At 32.5% G+C, this 21,843-nt stretch overlaps 1 protein-coding gene across 11 annotated transcripts in view; it reads left to right on the top strand.

Annotated features, from left to right (window-relative positions):
• The window catches only part of Mp (collagen XV/XVIII-type protein multiplexin), an 895,293-nt gene that overhangs the window by 732,331 nt on the left and 141,119 nt on the right, over positions 1–21,843 (top strand). For all 11 annotated transcript variants that reach the window (XM_089633234.1, XM_089633232.1, XM_089633230.1 and 8 more), the window contains 2 exons: positions 6,675–6,821; positions 14,052–14,249. In XM_089633234.1, the coding sequence (XP_089489360.1) occupies positions 6,675–6,821; positions 14,052–14,249 (345 nt within the window). The remainder of the gene's footprint in view (positions 1–6,674; positions 6,822–14,051; positions 14,250–21,843) is intronic.

The raw sequence follows: 21,843 nt of genomic DNA, 5'->3' as shown, positions 1-21,843 counted from the left end.
TTCAACAATATTCCACTCTATGCGTTGCGCGTAGGGACTATAATAGTGTGTCGCCTTTTTTTATGTTTCATCTGTGCGTTTCCGTCGAAGCTGTGTAGTGTCAAATAGTATTATTAAGAATCAATTTATTGTTAACATTTTTTTGGGTATCTAGGTAATAAACAATTTAATATTATTAAGAATTAATATATTGTTAACATTTTTTCGGGTTTCTAGGTAATAAACAATTTCATATTATTAAGAATTAATTTATTGTTAACTTTTTTTCGGGTTTATAATAAATATAGTAATAAACAATTTGATGTTTTTAAAATATAAAAGTATATAAAATATTCCAGCACTTACAATAAAATAAAAGAAGCACATCGTATAAAAATGTTTCAGTCGAAAAGATCGAATGCCGAAATCACTTACTTCGAAATTATTGCAAAAAACTTAAATCACTGTTAGAAGTATCCCTTAGCATTGAGGAAGATTGTGTCAAGCCGTATTTTACGCCTGAGAACGGCTGTACGTTGTGCAATAACGTACCGGAAGACTTTGAATTAGGAAAAATAAAACAGTTTTATTTGGATATATTGAATGGTCCAAAACATGTATTTGGAGACCACTCACTATGCAAGGAACGGGCATACTTTTGCAAACGGGATACTGGCGACAATAATTACGTACCCAATATGACTTCGAGCTTGATAATGTCAAGAAACGCTTTTACAATTTTTGCATGCTACCCGAATTAATTGATCCTCGACACAATCGCTGCATGCCTATTAGAAATCCTGAGTATTTAGAAAAGTGCATAATAGCGAAAAGAAACAAAGTAAAATTGGTTTCAGCTAAAACCAAAACATGTAAAAAGGAATTGTTTCGAAGAAATCAATAACATTTTATTTCATTGAAGTGTCTTCAGAAGAAATTTCATTTATATTCCTAATGTATGTAGTCCACATTTTTAGAAATAGGGAAAAGGAGGGTTGGAAAGTTCCTGGCTATTCAGATCTAGTCACTAAACAACTAAAGAAACAAACTACCTTAAAAAATTGAAAATTAATAGTATTATTACTTCAATAGAAGAGAGTCCAAATATAATTACTAATCATATAAATTACTTCTTCAGTGACATTGGTCCAAGCTTCGCTAGTAATTTGTGCAGTGCTAATAAAACTATTGAGATGTGTCTGGTGAATGATTTTAAATCTGAACTTCACGTTACAGGGGACAATTTTTATTTTAAACCAACTAGCATTTCTGAAGTCACAAATGTGATAAATGATTTAAAAATGTCTTTCTCGTGCGGTATTGATTCTTTAAGTGTTATGGTGTATAAAATGCATGTATCCGAATTAGCTTGTCTCATATCTCACCTTGTAAATACAGGAGTTTTCCAATAAGAGGTGTAATTTTGATATTTAATCGTAAAATATCAATGGTTTCGTTGCTTGTGTGGCACGTAGCGCCGTCTTGTTGAAAGTAAACGTTGTCCAGATTAATACCATCCGATTCCGGCCTTAAAACATCATTCATTTTTTTTCGGTAGCGCAGTCCATTCACTGTTGTCCATTCTGTTGCTCCAGCCTCATTTTCAAAAAAGTAAGGTCCAATGACTCCGCCGGACCATAAACCGCACCAAACAGTCACACGTTGAGTGTAAAGAGGCTTTTTAACAATAACTCTTGGGTTTTTCGAGCCTCAGATGCGACGATTTTGCGTGTTGACGAAGCCACCGAGGTGGAAATGGGCCTCATCACTCAAAATGATTTGCATTTGATTCACTCAAGTGAATTTTAATAAGTTCAATGCGTTGTTGAAGCGTGTATCGTTCCATTTTATTAATGGCGTTGTTTCTACTTGTCAAATGTAAAAAAATGACAGCTTCAAAAGTAACATCTACCGAAATAGCGGGCTATTCAAAATAACACCTCTTATTGGAAAACACTGTATTAGCTTCGAGAGTGGGATGTTCCCTTCTCATTGTAAGAAAGCTAAAGTAATTCCCCTTTTTAAATATGGAGATCGTCTAGATGTTAATAATTACAGACCTATATTCTTACTCAATACTCTTTCAAAAGTAATAGAGAGATTAGCTATGTCGAGATTGGTATCATTCTTAGAAACATATAATATACTCTCTAGCAATCAGTTTGGTTTCAGAGAGAATACAGGAACAAGTGATGTAGTGTTGAGGGTATCGTCCAAAGTCAAAGTCAAACATGAATACAATGTCCTGAAGGAGCTTGCAGAACTAGAAAGCATTACCATAGAAAAGTGTGGTCTTTTCATACATGAAGAGTATCCGTATATGGGTGCGACACCAGATGGAATTTCTTCTGAATACACCGTGATTGAAATTAAATGTCCTTTCGCAGCACGCAGCATGCTCATATAAGAAGCAGTAAAATCCAAAAAAATTATGTTAGCAAAAATGGAGAAATTCTGGTAAATACATCTCACGATTGGTTTTACCAGGTTCAGGGCCAATTACATGTAACAAAAAAAGCTATTTGTATATTTGTTGTATGGACTGAACTCGGATAAAAATCGAAAAAAATTTACGGGATGACGAATTTCGGCAGACTAATATGGTTGAACAGCTGAATCGCTTTTACAATTTTTGCATGCTACCCGAATTAATTGATCCTGGACATAATCGCTGCATGCCTATTATAAATCCTGAGTAATTCAAAGTGCATAATACCGAAAAGAAGTAAAGTAAAATTGGTTTCAGCTAAAACCAAAACATGTAAGAATTTTTAAGAAGATCAATAACATTTTCATTGAAGTGTCCTCAAAAGAAATTTCATTTATATTCCTTATGTATGTGGTCTACATTTTTAGAGATAGGGAAGATGGGGGGTTGGAAAGTTCCAGGCTATTCAGATCTAGTCACTAAACATATCTACGCCGTTCTCAAGCAACTTTCAATCCTGAATTATGGTCTCTCACCAGGGTGATACTGAACGTATCTTCCACTTTTGAACGAGGTACAGATTCATTATATGTAACTATATAAAATTTATTTTAATTCTATAATATGACATACTTATATAAATTAAATTAAATTTGTTTTGTCCTCGCCGGCTTTTGAACCCGTGACCTCAAATTAAACTATACAATTTAGTATTAACAGTGCCCCGCCGCACTGAGAAACCAGGCTGGAACAAAGGGAAGCCTTTTGTAACTCTTTATAATTGTATTTATCAACAAAAAAAATCCAAATAAAAAGTTATATTAAATGTTGTTACTGAGAACCTCCTCCATGAATCAAGCTATTGTAATATTGCATTACATTCTAAAATATATTTTAACATAATTTTCATAATCACAATATCTTTAATTAATAATAATTTGTTTTGCTCTGTGCGTGTCTTGTATTGAATGGAACGCACCGGCCAGCTGCCAGGTGCAGCGAGTTAGATATTCGAATTCGCGCTAGAAACATTTAGTAGCGAGGGCCGTTAACCACAAATTCAAAAGAATACTCTAACACTGTTGAAATAAATTAAATTAATTACAACACATTAAACAATTTACTTCATTCAGAAAAATGGGACAACATACTATCAATAGCTAACCCAAATTCAGCATTAGAATTATTTTATAAAACTCTAGAAGCTTATATTTCCAAGAGTACAAATAAAATTGTCATCACTAAGAGAAATTATAAAAAAATTAAGCCTTGGATCACTGTAGGACTAATAGTCTCTATCAAACAAAGAGATAAATTATACAAAGAGATGTTAAATTATCAAAAAGCCTGTCAAAAAAATAACACAAGAATTATGCCTTTCATGAAAACGAAATATTTAATGTACAGAAATTTACTAAATAGGTTAATAAGAAATTGCAAAAAGAAGTATTATTGTGAAAAAATTGATAGTGCAAAAAATGATACCAAAAAAACATGGAATATTATTAATGAAATCACGAACAAAAAAAAAAAGTATCAACCGATGTCAATGAGATTATAATAAATGAAAATATTATAACTGACAAATCGACTATTGCAGAAAACTTTAACAACTTTTTTACAAATGTAGTAGATCAAATACTTGAATTTTCTAGCAAAATTGATAATACAATACCCGTAGACTCATCTTTACACTTAGACTCAACTAACGATTCAATTAACTCCTTAGAATATTTTTCACCCATCACAACAGATGAAATTGATAAACACATTGACGGTCTAAAATCAACAAATTCTACAGGAATTGATGGTTTATCAGGTAACACACTAAAAAAAATAAAACATTACATTTTAACTCCATTGCTACATATTTTTAATATATCCTTAAAAGAGGGACATTTTCCCGAACAATTAAAAACCTCTATCATAATACCAATTCACAAATCAGGAGAAACGCACATATTAGACAACTACAGACCTATTTCCTTGGTCTCAAACCTCTCAAAAATATTTGAAAAATGTATCAAAAATAGAATAATGAATTACCTAGAATAAAACAAAATTCTGTCCCAAAATCAATATGGCTTCAGAACAAAACTAAGCACTGAAGATGCAATATTCGATCTGACTAAAAAATTATACACATCTGTTGATCAAAATAAAAAGAGTTTAGCTATATTCCTAGACTTAAAAAAGCTTTTGATACGGTAAATCACAATCTACTTATTAAAAAAATGAATCAAATAGGTTTAAAAAATGATACACTAAAAATTCTTACTAGCTATCTCAAAGACAGAAAACAAAAAACAAAAATAGGGGATTTTTATAGTACTGAAACAGGAATAAAAAATGGAGTACCACAGGGAACTGTGCTTGGCCCAATTCTCTTTCTAATATACATAAACGATTTATGTGATGTTATAATCCCTGGTAAAATTATATCTTACGCAGATGATACAGTAATAATAGTGAATGGAAAATCCTGGCCTGAAACTTTTTTGAAGGCAACAAAATGTATTACATATGTCTCATCATGGCTAGAAAGTAATAGACTCTTCTTAAACTATAATAAAACATTTTACCTAACCTTTTCTAAAAATAGTAAAAATAAACCCCCTAATGACCTTAAAATTCGAATACATAACGTTAACTGTAATCAAGAAATATGCTCATCTTGCTTTGAACTCGGAAAAGTTGAAAAGATTAAATATTTAGGTATTGTTATTGATACAAAATTAAATTGGCAGTCACAAATTAATAATACCGTCTGTAAATTAAGATATCTTACATACACATAGACTAAAAGAAGTGCTCAATGTTGAAAAACTGAAAATTATTTATTTTTCTTTGGTGCAATCTTCACTCATATACGGAATAATAGGATGGGGCGGTGCGCTTAATGCACATATCAAACCTTTACAAATAATTCAAAATTATATCATCAAAGTTATGTATAGTCGGAAAAGAACATTTTCAACGGATGAGTTATACAAAGAATCTAAACTATTCTGTCTCCGTAAACTATTTATTTTGCAAACTATGAAATACATCTTTAAAAACAAAAATAAATTCGAAATAAATGAAAACAGAACCAACATTAGAAATAATAATGTATTTTATACTCCCCAAACGAACACAAAACAAATGCAAACACACTGCAGTTTCATTGGACTTCGTACTTTCAATCTTTTACCGAAAAATATTCAAGTGATAACTAAACTTCCTCAATATTTAAAAGAATTAAAATTATGGCTTTTCGACACAGCAGTTGAAACTTTTTTTATTTAATTTGTATCAATTTATGTTTCTCATAAAATATTCACCATATATTACATATATTACAATAAACACTTATAACTTCACTATACACTATTATAAACACTTTTTATACAAAACGCTTATACAAAATGTAATCTTGTTTTTATTTTATATGCCCACAATTTGTTTATTTCTAGGTACAATAAAATAATAACTTAAATATATTACCCACGCACAGGCTGCGCCTTAGTGGGTTCCCATTATTCTTATTGATTTATATAATATTGTATGTAATTAATGTAAAAATTGGGAAAAATAAAGGAATTAAAAAAAAATAAATAAAAAAAATAATCAAACATTTATTTAATTAAATTTCGCCATTTATCACTTTTTATGTGTTTTTGTTTCGAAAAATGTATTTATTTTTTGTATCTTTGATAGTATAATAAGTATAAAAAGGTTCAATTCGACCCTCGTGCCTGATTCATTTTGTGAAAATGTTAGCTTAGTTGAACTACTTAGTTACTTTTTAAAGTAGTGAGTTTGAAGTAAGTGTCTGTGTATTAATTTCCTGGAACTTTAAATTTTATAATTTTGTTACGATACTTGTTCTTACGTTCTTAGCAGTACTAAGAACGTAAGAACTTCTGACGCTGAATCATTATCAGGAAAAGTTAAAAATATCAGCACAAAAGAATCAATTTAAAAAAAAATTTCGCTATCTACTTTGTTCCATTTTGTTACGTTTTTTTTGTAATCATTATTATGGGAGAAATATTTTTGACCTCTTCAAAAGTTAGCTATCTTTAAATAATGTTAACTGATCAAATACTAAAAACGAACATTTATTTTTGATAAAACTTTTGGTATATATTTCACCCGCTATGCCATGAGTGTCTCCGTGTTACTTACATACTAACGATAGATTACAAACAAAACACTTTTTAAACAGTTATTTATCTTAATTAATACTGTAATAACATATTCGTTTAATATTATAATATTTCAGGAAATCCTGGGCGAGGGCTACGGACCTCCCGGAAAGTGTGCCTGCAACATGACCCAGCTCCTGCAATCCTTCACCATGCCCGAAACCCTGCAAGGACCCCCTGGACCTCCCGGCGTGGACGGCAAGACAGGCGCTCCCGGTCTCACGGTAAGTTCAACTGAATCAATTGAATACCAGTCTTACCACAAGTATAACTGTGATCAAATGTATTTATGATATAGATTTTCCTGCAAGCAGTTTCTACTCCAATGTATTCTCAACTATGATCAAGTAAAAATTATTGAATCCCGGTCTCACGGAAAGCACAACAGTCTCAATGTAGGTACAACTGTGATCAAGTAAGATTTATTAATCTATAGATGCTCAATTCTACTGCAAGTACCACTGTCTCACTTTAAGAATATCTATTGTTTTATGTGTCTATTGTATTCTGACCTCACTGCAAGTACAACTACTGTATCACTGTAAAGATACAACTCTGATCAACTAAAATCTATTTAATTCCGATCTTACAGTAGGTAACAATTTTAGTGATACTATATATATATATAGTATCCTGGTCTCATTGGGAGTACAACTTTCCCAATGTAAGTACAACAGTGAACAACTAAAATCTAGCGAATCCCTGTCTTACCGTAGGTACAACCGTTATCTAGTAAGATCTGCGAGATCTAGTAAGGTCTCATTATAAATAACCGTATTCAAATAAGGTCTCCCTAACTATGCAAACCCGGTCTTACCGTAGGTACAACCGTTGTCTAGTAAGATCTATGATATCTAGTAAGGTCTCACTATAGAAAACCGTTTTCAAGTAAGGTCTCTCTATCTATGAAATCCCGGAATCATTGTACGTATTTATTGATTTATAATTAACGGCACCACTGAAATATACACACACCTAAATAATTAATGTAAGGTACAGAAACGAGAATAAAAGGAATAGTTATGAGATATAATTAAACAAAACAAAAGAAAAAAATATGTACCTTAATGTAAAGTAAATTAAATCAATGAAGAAGAAAACGAAAACAGAAACTAAAATAAAACTGTTATTTAGTGAACTCGTTGAAATATCCACTGCTTAAGTGTTTGATAATTACAGCTTTATAACAAAACATCAGCGAAATTAGCAAAAAAGTTAGCAATGGTGTGTAATCTATTTATGACAGAATTGTTGCCTGAAACCGTAGAACAATCAATACAATAATTCATAATAGGGAACCTTGATTTAATAGTAGGAACATAAAAGTGAATCAACATTAATATATCAGGGTTATGTATAATATGCATTATGTAGAACTTTGATGTACAAGTTCAATCTATTCTTGATACACCGACGTTTCTGTGAACACGCGATTTTCTTGGAGTTTGCTCGAATTATCGTACAGATTTAAAGAATTTTGGAGTCTATTCTTAAATTGAGGCATTCAAATTACATCCTCAATATGCAACTTCCCTTTTGAGCACTGGACCATTCCTGGGGTTTGTTTTTGCTGAACTGAACTATTGTGATTTCGGTGGGTTCCTCTGCTGGCACAAGTACGTTTTTCCTCTGGGACTATCTGAATTTATTGTTATAATGTTATACTGTGAAGGAACATAACTAGCATCTAATACTAAACTTCACACCAACCCAGTGCTATCATAATTAACATATGATGACAATATGTATTGTAAATGACTTCTTGACATATCTACGAGAAATTTTTCATCGTAAAATAATATTATTTTGTTCACATAAAAAACCGGGTAACTTTCAAAAAACATATTACGATCCTAAAAAACTTCTATTTTGAAATTCGAAAAATACATCCGCAACCTTCCAGTATCTCTGAATATGTATTACAATTTTACCTGAGTATTAGAACCATTCCAATTATTAGAACAATAGATTTCTACCGATAAGAAGTCTAATATATCGAAAAGTCCTAGTTGTCCTATCCTAAAAGTCCTGTCGCCAGCCAGATCTAACACACAAATGATATGAGCTAACTCAGAATTAAGAATAGGGCCTTACTAATAAACGTGTTTTAAATTAAACCCAACTGATAAAAAACCATCATTGCAGGGTAAATGGTTGTTTATTAGTTGTGTAAAATTTAAAACACGTTTATTAGTAAGGGATTTGCGTATAATTTTTTCTTCATCTTCATTTATCTTCGTTTTCTTCCGCTTAGCACCTCAAACATAAACATATGAAACCAAAATTAAATTAGATTCCAAAGAATTGTGATAAATTGGAAGCAAAAGAGAGTTTTTTTTTTAAATTTAAATGGTTAAACATTGGATTCTCTCCATAGAGTCACTCTAGCCTGGAGTGAATTATAAATCGATATAGCTTTAATATGGGACATCGCGAATATCTCGATCCAGCAAAGGGTAAAAGTTAAACATGAATTTTAACTAACTTAACCTCGCATGTCCAATTACCTGCCACAAAATAAATTATCTAGTTAGGCGTAGTGGACATTAATACAGCTAGACACTAGACATGCGTGTGCCCAGTGTTTAAATTTCATTTCAACAAACATTCGCTAGCATTGTTAAAAATCCAAAAAACCATGATGTTAATTTAAAAACCGTAATACACGGAAAATTTCCGACGTGAAACTAAATCGTCACACAAATTTACATGAAAATAGATCACAAAGTTCTAAAACCTTTCTCTATTGTAACTACCAGTAGATATTAGGTAATCTTTATGACACAAATGGATAAAATTCAAAGCTTATTTAATTTGTTTTTGTGTATATCCATGTTAAAAATATATAACTTATTGTTTTGCCAGTTTTACTAAAAGGGAACTGTGTTTATTTTTGGTGTTCACTTGCCAACTGAAACGTAACTTAATTATCTGAAATTGATTTTGCACAATAATGAGAGTTTCTCTATTTGCATTTTGAATAAACACCAACAAGGAGAATATATTTTTCAAATTTGAATTTAATTTGGGAATTTGATTCAACCTAATGAACGAAATCCAATTCAATATTTAACATTGATACTCTATCCACTCGTACGTATATATATATATTTTTAGGCATCTCAGTATATTATTTGAAGGGTCCTAAATGATGAATTCTTCGTTTGTAAAGAATATTTCGAAAGGTTTTTTTGTAGAGACCATTCAAATAGACGTAGTTTTCTTAATAATAAGTTTGAATGATTTATATATTTATTAAACTACTAAATAACATTTTCCATTAAAATCATTTAATCCGTTAGATATTGAATACAGAAAACCTACGTATGCCAGAACATAATTGCTTTATACTACAATTTCAAAGGAAATCTGAATGACTTTAAGAGTGCTTTTCAATGACCGCTGTATTTATATAGAATAGGTATATACATTGAGCATAAATAACATGCAACGGTTGTTCGCAGAAACATTTTCTAGAAACTCCCAACAGTAACCTCCTTCGTTGCAAAGTAAATTTAATTACACAAATTACCAAAATTTTCCGTCTCCGTTTCAAGATGTCTTCAGGACGTCGTAAAATTTTGAAACTTTGAAAATATTCATTCTTAAAGAAGTAGTATTACTTATCAACAAAAAGCAAATTAATTAGTTTTTATTTTTAGATACTTACTGACAGCACAAATATATATACGAGTATATTGAATACCCACGTTATTGCCTATATTATGGATATATGAGGCGATTACTCATACGATGAACTTGAATTAAAATTATATTTTTCTTCTTAAGAAAAACTTACGAAGGACATTGGTCTCATTTACATCTTCAAAATTATTACAGTATGATTTACTCATCTACAACTGCAACTTGCAACTCGTCTCTTTCAATGTTCCTTACCGTAGATTCAGAAATAATGATTTGCTTTTCCTCAATCAACATTCCACAAATTATGAATATCATTCACCAATGTCCAGAATGGCAAGACTTGTCAACTCAAGTGAGGACCTCGAATTTTGTGGTGTCAGTCTTAATGATTTTTTTCAGTAATTATGCAGGAAATATTTTGTACTGATGTGACAGAAGTAGTGAACTCATCAAAACCTTGTTCCTGTCTAGCGACGGCTCGTGACTTTTGAGAGTGATAGAGTGCTAAGTTTAAAAATTTCAACACAATTGATGTTATTTAGTCCAAAATGTTTTTTTTTTAATTCGTATTTTTGTAAGAAGTTTTTCAGGAAATTTCAGTTTGGCCGTGATTATCGAAAAAAAAAACACGTTTTCGGCTACAACATTATTGTTTTCGTGTCCAATTTTTGTCATAGCTCTTTGTTTTTTATTATCCTGTATTATAACATTTATACTTTATTAACTTCATGTAATATACAATGTGTTGTAATTGGACACGGTTCGTTAGTAAATAAATAATTTTAATATCAATTAAGATAGTATTTCCGTAATAATACGGGAAAATAACTAAAAACAGACATTGTCTTATGATTCGGGTAACACGTACATGGAAAAAATCTGAGAAAACAAACTGCCGTGTTGGCGCAATGACATTGATGTAATTTAGTCAATCCGTAATTAAGTTAAATGAGGTAATAATTAAATATAAAAAAGGGTCAACTACCGCATGTTTGTCCAAAAGACCTAACCGAAGTATTTTGGTCCAGAATTCTAGAAAAACTCTAAATATTGTTGTTTTAAAATAAATTCGAAAAAAAATTCAAAAAGACACATAAATTTATTTTTAACCACTTTAATATATTTAAACTTCACCGGTTTCGGAAAAACCCTTCCTTCGTCAGAAGAATATTTAAAATAAAAACTTATTTACATTTACTGATACGTTTTTTTAATTCTCCTGATGAGCGAAGGGTGGAGTTTAAATAAACTTAAAGTAGTCAAAAACATTTTTTTTATTTTAAATTACGACGAGCCACAAATTTAATGATTTTTACAAATACGTCGAAAAAAATATTTGAAAAATAACTTACTAAATTATTTACTATTTTTATTTATTTGTAAAAATCCGTTTTAATTACAATTTTTTTTATTCAATTACATTTGTTTTGCGGTCGACGTATTTTTATTCGTTTTATTTCGACAGTACATTCCAAGTCGTTGACAGTGATAACCTATTTATAGTAATACCTCCCTAATAAAAACAATTAAAACATATATGCTATAAAGCTACAAGTTACCACAACTTTTTCAGTACACAATTTAGGTAATATTATTACTAAAAAGATTTATATAATAAATTTAACAACAATTAATTCAATGTAACTGTTAGGTAAAAGATGGATGAAGACGAACATTTTTCCCCAGATTTTCTTTTCAGTCCACATTTCTGAAATTCGTAATTATTTATTTGTTCATTGCCACTGAAAGCAAAAGTTATAAATATAACCATTAAGTACATATTACATGAATAAAAATATTAACTTAGAAATAAATTACAAAAAAACAACTAGTAATTACCGTAAGAAAAGCTGGCTAATTTGTCATTATTATTTTGAAGTATTACCTAATAATACAGTAGCCATGTTCCTTCGAATTGAATAATTAAAGTAAGTTGATAGAAGGTAATAAATGTATTACTTTAGTCATAAAGCAAGTAGTTTCGGAGTGAAATTTCTTAAGAGCCCGTTGACAGTAGCCTTTAATGAATACAAAACAGCCCGATTCCAATGTTTAAAGTTTACAGACTTGCGTCAATCCCCCTCGCTTCCACCCTTAATAAATTACAATAAATCATTTTCGCTGACCTTACAGCACGCGTTTCGCTTGTAAATTTTAAATAATTAATGAAGCTAAATCACTGTTAAAACAATTCCAGGCAAACACTGTTCAGATTCAAAATTGAGCTTTTTTTTAGCTTTGTTGACTCTAGTGTTTTTTTTGTTTGTTTGGTCAAAACGAAAAGATTAATAATTTGCTTTTTTGTGTCGATTTCGCCAAAAAGCGAGTAAATTTTTTTTCGTACTATTGTTATTTTCTGCGTCGTCAATGTATCAAAATGTACCTTTGAATAATTTAAATTATGAGCATAAATTTTTATCACACGACGATTTTATTGTTCTATTTCGAACTCTTTTTGGAAAGAGCGTATCATACTAACATAGGTATCAAATTATATTGGGTGTGATAAATTGTTATTTTTTATGCTTTATTCGGAGTTAGCTTTTTTATTTTGATGTCAAATCACATGATATAAATATAATCTCGCTGTGTCTAAAATACCGAACAATGCCTCAAAACCATTTCATTGTTTAGGAGAGTACCAAGAAAATGATTATCTGGGTACTTTTCTCCACCTAATAATTTCTCTTTGTTTTATTTTTTAATATTTTTTTCTACTTAATAATTGCTCATATTTAAAGTAGTAGATATTGTTTTTATCTTTTGTACAAAACGTTTGATTGTTCAAGGAGATTCTCGGAATATATGAATATGAAATCACCATAAATAGCGTTTTGATTTGAATTTGATATGGAATGATTAACTGAGATTCTCTTTTCTTTTTGTGAATGTACTAGGCCTGTCTATGTATTGTCTAGGAAGATTCATGTACTGAAACAGTATGATGACAGCCTTCACAATGATGTTTTGACTAGGAAGATTCATGTACTGAAACAGTATGATGACAGCCTTTACGATGATGTTTTGACTGGGAAGATTCATGTACTGAAACAGTATGATGACAGCCTTCACGATGATGTTTTGACTAGGAAGATTCATGTACTGAAACAGGATGATGACAGCCTTCACGATGATGTTTTGGATTTAAAATAAACTTACGAAATTTTCTTTCTCCCTAACTTCTACAAATTCGGGTAGATGGAGGAATCAATTAATTATTTTTCATCTTTACTACACGCTTTTGCTCAATATTTTGAAAGAAAAGTGTATTTATCAAACAAAATAGCGTTTTTTTATGATTATAGAGATCGCAATTTGGAAATTTGGATTATCGTCTAAGTCTAAAAGATGTGATTACGTTGTTTAATTATCTCCAACACTTACATGAGAATATGCACTTAGATAGTTTGAGATCGTACACTAGGAATACCTTTATAATACGTCTATTTAATGACAAAGTCTGAGAAACCCAATGATCATTTATATTTTCAACTCACCTTAAAAGATTATTCTATCTAAAAATACCTCCAAGACGCCAAATATCTTCCTTCAAAAGTTCTCTTAAGTATCTCACAGACAGATTTACCTTTCCATATTTGTTTCTGGCTTTCACCCTAAAAGGGTGATCTAGTCCACTTTTTCAAATTATGAAACAGGAAAAGTGAATTTGTAATATTAATTTTGTTTAAATGGGAAAATTTCTAAATTTAACAGAAGATTGGAGCCGAGTTTAGAGTAAAAAGAGATGAGATAAACGTGCAAATTTTGACATCATTTTGATCTTAACTAATGTTTGTTCGTGTTTCCAGGGTCAAGCAGGACCGACCGGAGAGCGCGGTGCAGTGGGCCCCCGCGGAGACCGAGGCGAACGCGGGGACTTGGGACCCACGGGTCTCGAGGGCCCCAGGGGGCCCAAGGGCGAGCCTGGCCTCGACGGCAGGCCCGGGCTCGTCGGGCCCCCCGGTCCCGCGGGACCCGCTGCACCTCACGAACATTCTTCTGGCGATGTAAGTATTATTCCATTTTATTACTTAAAATAAACATAATTTTTATTTTCAGAACATCATACTAACCCGCACACAGCATGAAAAAATACCATAATTTTCTTTGCCTACAAACTGTGAGCCATATTTTTTGGCGAAGGGTAAATGACATATATTATATCAATTTATGACGTAATTATCCCGTGAGTTATCCTGAATTTTTTATGAGGTAATTTGATGATAATCGTTGGGTATTACATAATTTCTCGATCCTTTATCGATTACCTAAAAGGGTCAATAGGTTATACCTGAGTTTAATATCATATTAAATTCAACTCAAAACGTCTTAGATTAATCTTACGAATCATAATAAATATGTGAAAGCAATGAATTTCAGCTCAGTATAAAATTAAAATCTCTGATAAGTATATTTTTAATCTTTGAATTCACTAAATGATTACGTGGATTCATTTTTTAATAGATAAAATCGCTTTCCGGGAAGCAGTGTTAAATACACAAAAATAATTATTGATAAACAATAAATGCTTTATTTGCAAAATCATGAATTTAAAAATACCTTGGCTTTTTAAAATAAATCGTCGACAAAGCAAGAAATTCGGTAGGGAATGTTTTTGAATTTTAAATTTCTGAATTAATTATAATACAAATGGTAAACGGTAAGTAACCAACAATCTTACAATAATAATTATTTCCGTTAACTCAGTCGAAAAACTCACCAAGCGTTTCACGATTTCTGCAATATTTCACTGTTATATAAAAGCCCAGCCATCTTAGCGATAAGTATTGTATTGAATTATGGGTCATTAATTATTCTCAATTGAGTACCGTTATATATATACCTATATATTAATTCGGAGCTGCCTTTCCTGCCCGGGCCCGGGGCGCCTTTGTGTCTAAACACGGGCAATGGATGCGGACCTCGACGCCATCAATATTCATAACAAACAATGAATCATATACGTGTATCGCTAAGCCAATAGGGCAATAACATTAGTCAAATCGTGTAGGTATTATCTGTTTCGGAATCCGCCGTTAGACCCCGCTTTCGGAAAAACCAAACCAAACGCCCGCTCCATCCATCAATCGCCCGCCACCTGCATGAGAGCTTTTTCTCTTCCCATTTCGTGAACTTTACCGCTGGGTGCTGCCAAAAAAATGTGTAACACTTGGGCTAAGTAAAACTTCACGGATACGTGGAAAGGTGTTTGGCAATTAATTAGGTATCAACTTACCTACTGTGCCGACACACCCTACGTTGAGTAGTGTATCCGCAAATTCGATACGTTACATTAGCAAAATGCCACTTAGTATAAAACCGTTGTTGATTATAAAAATAAATACATTTTTTAAATCAATTGTGGTGAAAAAAAAAAATTTAATGCGTTTTCATGCGGAGGCGCTGCCAGATCATCAGGAAGTTTTAGGGACCACATTTTTCCAATTGTGTCTATTAACTAAAAATTACCATCACAATATTGCCTTGGATAAACATTATTATATGTGACGCTTGTTGACTTAAATTTTCCTCTACAGAAGAGTATTTCTTTCTGAAAAAAATGTTTTATAATATTTTAACTGTAGTATTATAAAATATGTAACCTGTAAGCCATTTTTCATAAATTTACAATAGAGAAAACAACTTAAACAGTATATTTTGCCTACCATCAAGAACTTACTTGATAGTGGTTCTCTTCATTAGTGTAGAAATACTTAAAACATTTATTTGATTTTAGGGATCGGTTCTGTCTCCGACTTTGTTTTTGTTGCACATCAATGACCTTTTGACATGTGCACCGATTCATTGTTACGCGGATGACAGTACAGTTCATGATAGCTTTTTGTTTGACAAGCCCCCAAAGGGCACACAAACTCCAACGGCTCGGAGGGCTTTGAAGCAGAGAATGGACGGTTATCTCGAGAGTATTTCCTCCTGGGGTAAAAATAATCTCGTCGAATTTAATGTTTCAAAGACCCAATCCTGTCTGATTACGTCTAAAAGGGATCTAATTGATAATCTAGTCTCCTTCAACGGAAGCAATCTTCCGAACAGGCCTTCCATTGATATGCTTGGTGTAACTATAAGTGACCAGCTCAGGTATGGGGGTTCCATCGAAGCCAGAGTAAAACTGGCCTCTCAGAAGCTGGGCGTACTGTACAGGGCCCGCAGATACTTTAATAGTACACAACTGCTGACCCTGTACAAATCACAAGTGCGCCCTACTGTCGAATTTGGCAGCCATCTCTGGTCCGGAGCCCCTAAATACCTGAAAAAACCCTTGACTCTGTGCAAAAATGGGCGGTCCGTTTGATAGATTCCCCAATCTTAACAAACGGACTGCAATCTTTAGAGCACAGGCGTCGGGTAGGTATGCTGTCCTTATTCTATCGGTATTACAATGGAAGATGCTCTGAGGAACTAGCGTCATTGATCCCTTCCGCACCGGTGCGTAGTCGGGATACACGCCAAACGCGCGCCCAATATTTGTACACGGTTGACATTTGTCACATGAGAACGGGTCGCTTCTACGATTCGTTCTTGAGTTCAACAGCTCGGCTGTGGAACGAACTGCCGGCCTCTGTGTTTCCTCCCTCCTACAATATGGGACTCTTCCAGACCCATGTTCACTCCTTCCTCTCCACAAAAAGACCCTCCACACAGCATCCCCAAAGATGACATAGGCCCTGAGGGAAATTATTTTCTTCAGGGCCTCCTATGTGGAGTTAATATAAAAAAAAAAAAAAAAAAAGACTTTTTTTTATTCCATTTACTGCGTATTATTATGAAATTATTATAATTTGAAATGTATTAGATATTGTGTATTTTAAATGAAAAATTTGAAATAATTTTAATAAGTACTTATTTAATATCGAGTACCTACTGACAATTTTTGCATTTGCTAAGGTTATGATCATTGTGCGAAATCATGAAAATCTATTATTCCAATTTTGAAATTGAAAAATAACGACTCAAGCGATTGGTTGTATAACATTTATGTATTAACATTCACCATATTATTTTAATAATTTCATTCTTCAAAATATTAATATGAAAACACATGAACTGCTCATTGCGGTTCAAAGCCAATGAATCTACCTAAATCATCCTCAAAAATCCATATACAGGGTTTTCCAATAAGAGGTGTTATTTTGATATTCAATTGTAAAAGATCAATGGTTTCGTTGCTTTTGTGGCACGTTGAAAGTAAACGTTGTCCAGATCAATACCATCCAATTCCGTCCATAAAAAATCATTATCATCTCTCGATAGCGCAATCCATTCACCGTAACTGTTGCTACAGCCTTATTTTCGAAAAAGTAAGGTCCAATGACTCCACCGGACCATAAACCGCACCAAACAGTCACACGTTGAGGATAGAGAGGCTTTTCAACAATAATTCTTGGGTGTCCGAGCCCCAGATGCGACAATTTTGCTTGTTTACGAAGCCACCGAGGTGGAAATGGGCCTCATCACTCAAGATGATTTGCATTTGATTCACTCAAGTGAATTTTAATCATTTCAATGCGTTGTTGAAGCGTGTATCGTTCCATTTTTATTAATGGCGTAGTTTTTACTTGTCAAATGTCAAAATATGACAGCTTCAAAAGTAATATCTACCGAAATAGCGGGCTATTCAAAATAACACCTCTTATTGGAAAACCCTGTATTTGGCAAATTATGACAAGCAATCGCTCAAAATGTTTTTGCAAACTTTCTATAATATGCCAAAAAATTTTCGGGTGGATTTAATTTATTCATAAAATTAAATGATTTTATTTATATTTTTATTTCTGTGTGAAACGTAAGTACCTACTTGATTAGAGCACGAAAAAAAATCAACCCATTCGATCGTTTTTTTAATGAGAGATTTGTAGTCAGATGTTTTCCAATTTTGGTTTAATGGTTTTTCTAGAAGAAATTTTTTATCCAGTTTTTATTTTTCCTCGAGGAATTCAAGACTAGTTAAAAATACAACTTAATTAAATTGAAAGCAAATGGGGTAATACCAACATGGCGCAAAACGCTGAAAAATAATTAAATATTGAGCAAATGGGATTTTGTATAAGCGGTTACCCTAGATAGTAAAGAAATTATGAAAAAATCCATAAAACAAGAAAAGTAAATAAATCTCTTAAGTTACCTACACAAAGTAATCTATCAACTTTAGTTTCCATATTGATGCATTGTGGAATATCCATAGACAGGTCCATTCAGGTGAAACGGATGTTTCCTGTGGAACGGATTTTCAGTGACTGATTCAAGTGTTACACAATGTGAATATTATGATCAATTACGGTTCCATCATAATAATAGCGATAACACACATCTTCAGACATGTGCCGTGCTCCCAAATTGACAAAAGATAAGACCTAATGTAGCGACTCCATTTATTACAGCACAGAACTTTGCCGTTGTATATATTGTGTAAACATTCGACGTCGCTGATAAACTTTAATGAGATGATTGAAATTATCCTTAAACGTTTTTTGCAAATTCGAACATGATTATATAAAGAATCTTAATGTATTTATAATGCTGTATTAAAAACAGATTATATTTTGGATTAGGCTAATCGAAAAACGAAATAATTATAAACAACTTACTTAAGGTTCTGATAAAGTTTTCAGCAAAACATTAGTTAATGTGACTGACATTAGAAGTTTACGGTCTGGTAATAAAGGTATTATTTAATGCAGTTTATAGTTTGACTTATATGTACAGACGGCTTATTTCGAATGTTTGCGGAAAAGACATGAATAATCTTTAGAGTGGTGACGTTTTCCCTTCAATATTGGCTGTTTTTTTCGGTTGGAAGTAATTCCCAGTACCACCGTCAACGATTGGGTTTAATAGACTTCAACCCTCAGGGGTTAATCATGCCTGTCTGCCTAGTGCCTAGAACCATGTGCCTGTGCCTGGGGCCGTAAGCTCATATTGATGCTCTTTTTAAGAAACTTGTCGGATTGTGATCAGATAATACCTAGGGGTATGGATATACATCGCTTATTGGGGGAAATATATCTATATTATGTGTGGGTTTTGTAGAATTTACAAAACGTTATTTAGGGATTACACAATCACACGAATAATTAAAATAAAGACAAACAATGAAAAAAAAAAATTAAGGCGATGTACTACGTCGTGTAATATTTTAAATTGAGCCGCTATCAATAACAACCCTTACGTAGATGGCAATAAGGTTTAAATTCCCGCTTAACACCATCCGCCTGTTTTGATTTATGCAAGCAAAAAACATGGCCAAAAAGTGCCTTTTATTTTATTTTGTGGTTGTTCAGGCATAAATATTTAATTTTTTTTCGATCATTTTATAAATTACTTAATTTGCCACATTATACAATAAAATCATAACCGAAAATGGGTTCGTAAGTAGGAGATTTTGAACTTTAAAGCAGTTTTCATAGGCCTTTACATTATTTTTTTCTGGGCTTATAAAAAAATTTATCTAAAAAATACTCCATTATTTCAAAGGCCAAGATGTATTCTACTCGCAGTATTTAATTAAAGCATCTGAAACATTTCTGGGCGACTAAATTTTCAAACCAAAAACATGACATCGCCTTAAGTAAGTTAGTTTAAGAACGAACGAAATGTGTAGCAATCGATGTTTCTGTGCTTGTGGGGTAAGTCTCTCGGCGAAATCCCGCCATGTGCAAATAAATTTGATTTGAGTGATTTGTATTATTTCTCATATTAATCATTTAAAATAACATAAGGTATGGTTGCGATACGTTCCCGAATGAAAGATACTCACTTTAAAGAACGTATCACTCTGGCGAAAGATCACCAATCAGAATTGAAACGTTGCTTGAAATGGCTTTAGTCGTGTTTGGTGACCAGCTCCAAATAACCAGATACTTCCCCACCTTCCTTTTTCACCTCCCAACTACCTTCAGCATCACAATATATAGATGCCATAGTCTCACTGGCTTTGGGAGACATTATGTGCATAAAAACTTCCGATTCTGCTTAAATTTACATATCGTAATTAATATTTAGCCATTCCAAATTATTGGGCATTTGGGTCGTTGTCTCTCTGTTTGGTAATTTTTTTAAATATTTTTTCCCGCAAATTAGAACAACATCAGATTCCTCAATATCTGTTAATTCTTATTTCTTATTTAATGTAAATAAATTACTTCATAATAAGTCTAGTTTTTGTAACCTTACGTTATACGTAATAAGTCCGAAAGTTATAAAGGAAGGGTTGTTTCGGAGAATTTGAACAATTCATCAAATTTCAATGTTTATTATCGGGTTCTGTGAAAGTCCTATTCAAGTTCTGTTATTATATCATTGTAGGCTAGTTGCTTGAAAAAACTGAAATAAAAACAGAACTTGAAAAAATCTTTCACAGAACTTGAAAATGAACGTTGAAATTTGATGAATTGTTCGAATTCTCCGAAACAACCCATCCTTAGTGAAAGTCTGATGAATGAATGTATTTAAAAAAATTTATGTATAATAAATAAAGAAGTTTAATCATGTTCATATTATATATACAAACTCAATATACAATAAAAAAGTAGTACTTATTTATGTACTTTTATATTCGGTCCTTGCAGGGATATTTTACATCCAGTATTAGGTATCAAGTAAAAATTTCTAAAATGTATAGATAATTTGAGTCTATTTGAAAAGCCATACAAAAAAACCACGCGTGAGACCGTCCAGATATAATTCATTGCGTTACAAGAAAGCTGGCGCGGCTCCCGTCAAAACGCGGTGAAAGTTAACAAAAGTGTATTCAATAACCAGCAATAGGCTTGGCCCGTTCTGCATTGTGTATTTATGGATAATTGGGCGTATCCGCCAGCGAACTACCGCCGACAGGAAATTGGATTGCGAACAAACTGCATAGGTCACGGACCGTTGATGATCACGCTAACTGGTTCCGCAGTTCACGGGGCGCCGCTCAACCAACCGCCGAATGCTACCCTGGTACGGGCCCTCGGTCTAGTACTGCCACAACCCATCACTTGTATGTGAACTTGTTTACATGAACGAAAGAGTATCTACCGATGAAACGGACACTTTAGTCATCAACGCAACGCGTTTAAGAAAATGTCTTCAGTATAAACACCCGTTAAGCAACCAACATATTTAAACCATTACTTTTCACGAATGTGGGCGAACTCTACTTATATTTGAGATCGTCATAAATCGGAAATCAGCACTATTTTTTCGTTGCATTAAAACGGTCTCCTTTAACCGATAAACATCATTTTAAAATTTGGTTGGGTGTCAAGCATAACAAACAGTCTTCAACGTTTAACCGAACGCTGAAGGAGAGGGAATCAGCGCTAAACGGGAACTTTTAAAAATATCAGTTTTGCGCTACTTGGCAATTTAAAAATGACGTCATAAAATGTAAAAGCAAACAAATTGAACTCCTTTTAAATTTTAAGGAACCTAAAAGCCTTGCAGTTTTTCGTGGGTTATGCCAATGACTATAGAAAATACCTTAATCGCTATTCAATGTTTCAATGTTGTGTAGTCCAAATATTAGTACGGAGGTGGTGGAATAATTTTAGGATAGATTTAAACTAGAATTAATGAATGTAAAATTTTATGGCTACA

The sequence above is a fragment of the Hesperophylax consimilis genome, chromosome 7 (genome assembly GCF_061612785.1).
Source record: "Hesperophylax consimilis isolate HC1 chromosome 7, BYU_Hcon_1.0, whole genome shotgun sequence".
NCBI lineage: Eukaryota > Metazoa > Arthropoda > Insecta > Trichoptera > Limnephilidae > Hesperophylax > Hesperophylax consimilis.
Note: the sequence above shows the minus strand (reverse complement) of the source record. Positions and strands in the feature narration are given on the sequence as shown.